Here is a 1735-nt window from a genome sequence, read left to right as displayed (position 1 = left end):
CTCCCGCGACCTCCTTCCTTCCTCTCACGGTTACGCCACCGGCCGGCCCCTCTCTTACCAGGCACTCACTGTCGCTCGCCTCCGTCGCGACGCCGCCCGCGTCCGCTACATCGGCCACCGCTTCCGCGCCGTCGCGTCCGCAGATTTGAAAAATCCCCCCTCCTTGCTAAAAGGCCAAATCTACTCCGGACGCAGGGAGGGGAACGACGAGTACTTGTCCAGGGTTCTGATCGGCACTCCGGCGAGGTCATTCTACATGGTGCTCGACACAGGCAGCGACGTCAGCTGGATTCAGTGCCTCCCCTGCGCCAACTGCTACGAGCAGTCGGACGCCGTCTTCGATCCCTCCGCCTCCTCCTCCTACACCCCTCTTTCCTGCGAATCTCCTCGATGCCGCGATCTCGGGTACGGATACGCCTGCGTCAATTCCACAATCTCTTCTTCCTCCGCCACTACCGGAAGCGGCGGCGGCGACGGCGACGGCGCCGAGGGTAGCTGTCTTTATGAGTCATGGTACGGAGATAACTCATTCTCGATTGGAGATTTTGCCACGGAGACGGTGGGCTTCAGCCGGGAGGCCGAGTTTTCCGGCTTGTCCATCGGGTGCGGCCACGATAACGAGGGCCTGTTCTACGGGTCCGCCGGGATTCTAGGTCTCGGCGCCGGGTCCCTCTCGTTCGTCTCCCAGATATCGGCCCGCTCCCTGTCCTACTGCCTCGTAGACCGCGATTCCATCGCCGCCTCCACCCTCCGCATCGGTTCCCGCCACGGCGGCCGGGCAGAGATCACGGCGCCCCTCATCCGCAACGGCACTGCGATTCCCTACTACTATGTGGAGTTGACGGGGATCAGCGTGGGCGGGAAGATGCTGGACGCGCCGCCGTCGACGTTCGCGGTGAACGTGAGCAACTGGGGTGGGGGCGTGATCCTGGATACCGGCACGGTTGTGACGCGGCTGTTTGGGAAGGTGTACGCGGCGCTGCGAGACGCTTTCCGGGCGGGGACGGCGGCGCTTCCGGCGGCGGAAGAGTGGTCGATTTTCGACACGTGTTACAATCTGACGGGGTTGGAGAGCGTGGAGGTGCCAACGGTGGCGTTCCACTTCCCGAGGGGGCAGGAGCTGCAGCTGCCGGCGAAGAACTACCTGATTCCTGTGGACGATGCCGGGACCCACTGCCTGGCGTTCGCGCCGTCGTCGGTGCCGGCGAACATCATCGGCAGCGTGCAGCAACAGGGGATACGTGTCAGCATCGACCTCGTTCGATCCCGAGTGGGTTTCACTCGACGCATGTGTTAAAAAATGACTTAAAATACTTTCTTTTTCTTAAAATAAAATAAACAAGTACGGCAATAAGTACCTTTATTAGCCTTTATTTGTTTATCTTCTTAGATTTATGTACTAAAAAATTTATTGACTTAAATTGATAAGCAATAAAAATTAAAGAAAATGAAAAAGCAAACAGTCTCTTATTACCGTTTTAAAATAATATTAAAACTACATCTTATTCTATTTTCCTTCTCAAAAATATTTCTTTTTTTTAGTATTATTGCAATAGTTTTTGACTAAAACTAATAATCTTATAGTAGTTTTAACCCATATTTCACAGACGGATCTTGTTTAGGGCTGTCCGATACTCTAGTCCAATTCCCAATTTTTTTATTACCTATTTTAATTTTTTACTTAACCCTTCTTCGATACTCAAAGTTTAGCCTATCTCATTAAGTTCAAGTGACA

General features: G+C 53.8%; 1 protein-coding gene across 1 annotated transcript; it reads left to right on the top strand.

Moving 5' to 3' along the window:
* Positions 1 to 241: 241 nt before the first annotated feature.
* Positions 242 to 1297, top strand: LOC121989891 (protein ASPARTIC PROTEASE IN GUARD CELL 1-like). The gene has a single exon (XM_042544191.1). The coding sequence runs from the start codon at positions 257 to 259 to the stop codon at positions 1295 to 1297; it is 1041 nt and encodes a 346-aa protein (XP_042400125.1). The 5' UTR covers positions 242 to 256.
* The last annotated feature ends 438 nt before the right edge of the window (positions 1298 to 1735 follow it).

The sequence above is a fragment of the Zingiber officinale genome, chromosome 6B (assembly GCF_018446385.1).
Source record: "Zingiber officinale cultivar Zhangliang chromosome 6B, Zo_v1.1, whole genome shotgun sequence".
Lineage (NCBI taxonomy): Eukaryota > Viridiplantae > Streptophyta > Magnoliopsida > Zingiberales > Zingiberaceae > Zingiber > Zingiber officinale.
The sequence above is the reverse complement of the archived record's forward strand: the minus strand, read 5'-3'. Positions and strand labels throughout refer to the sequence as shown.

Coding starts and splice junctions, on each gene's coding strand:
- LOC121989891 (XM_042544191.1), top strand. CDS start 257: ATGGTGCTCGACACAGGCAGCGACGTCAGCTGGATTCAGTGCCTCCCC.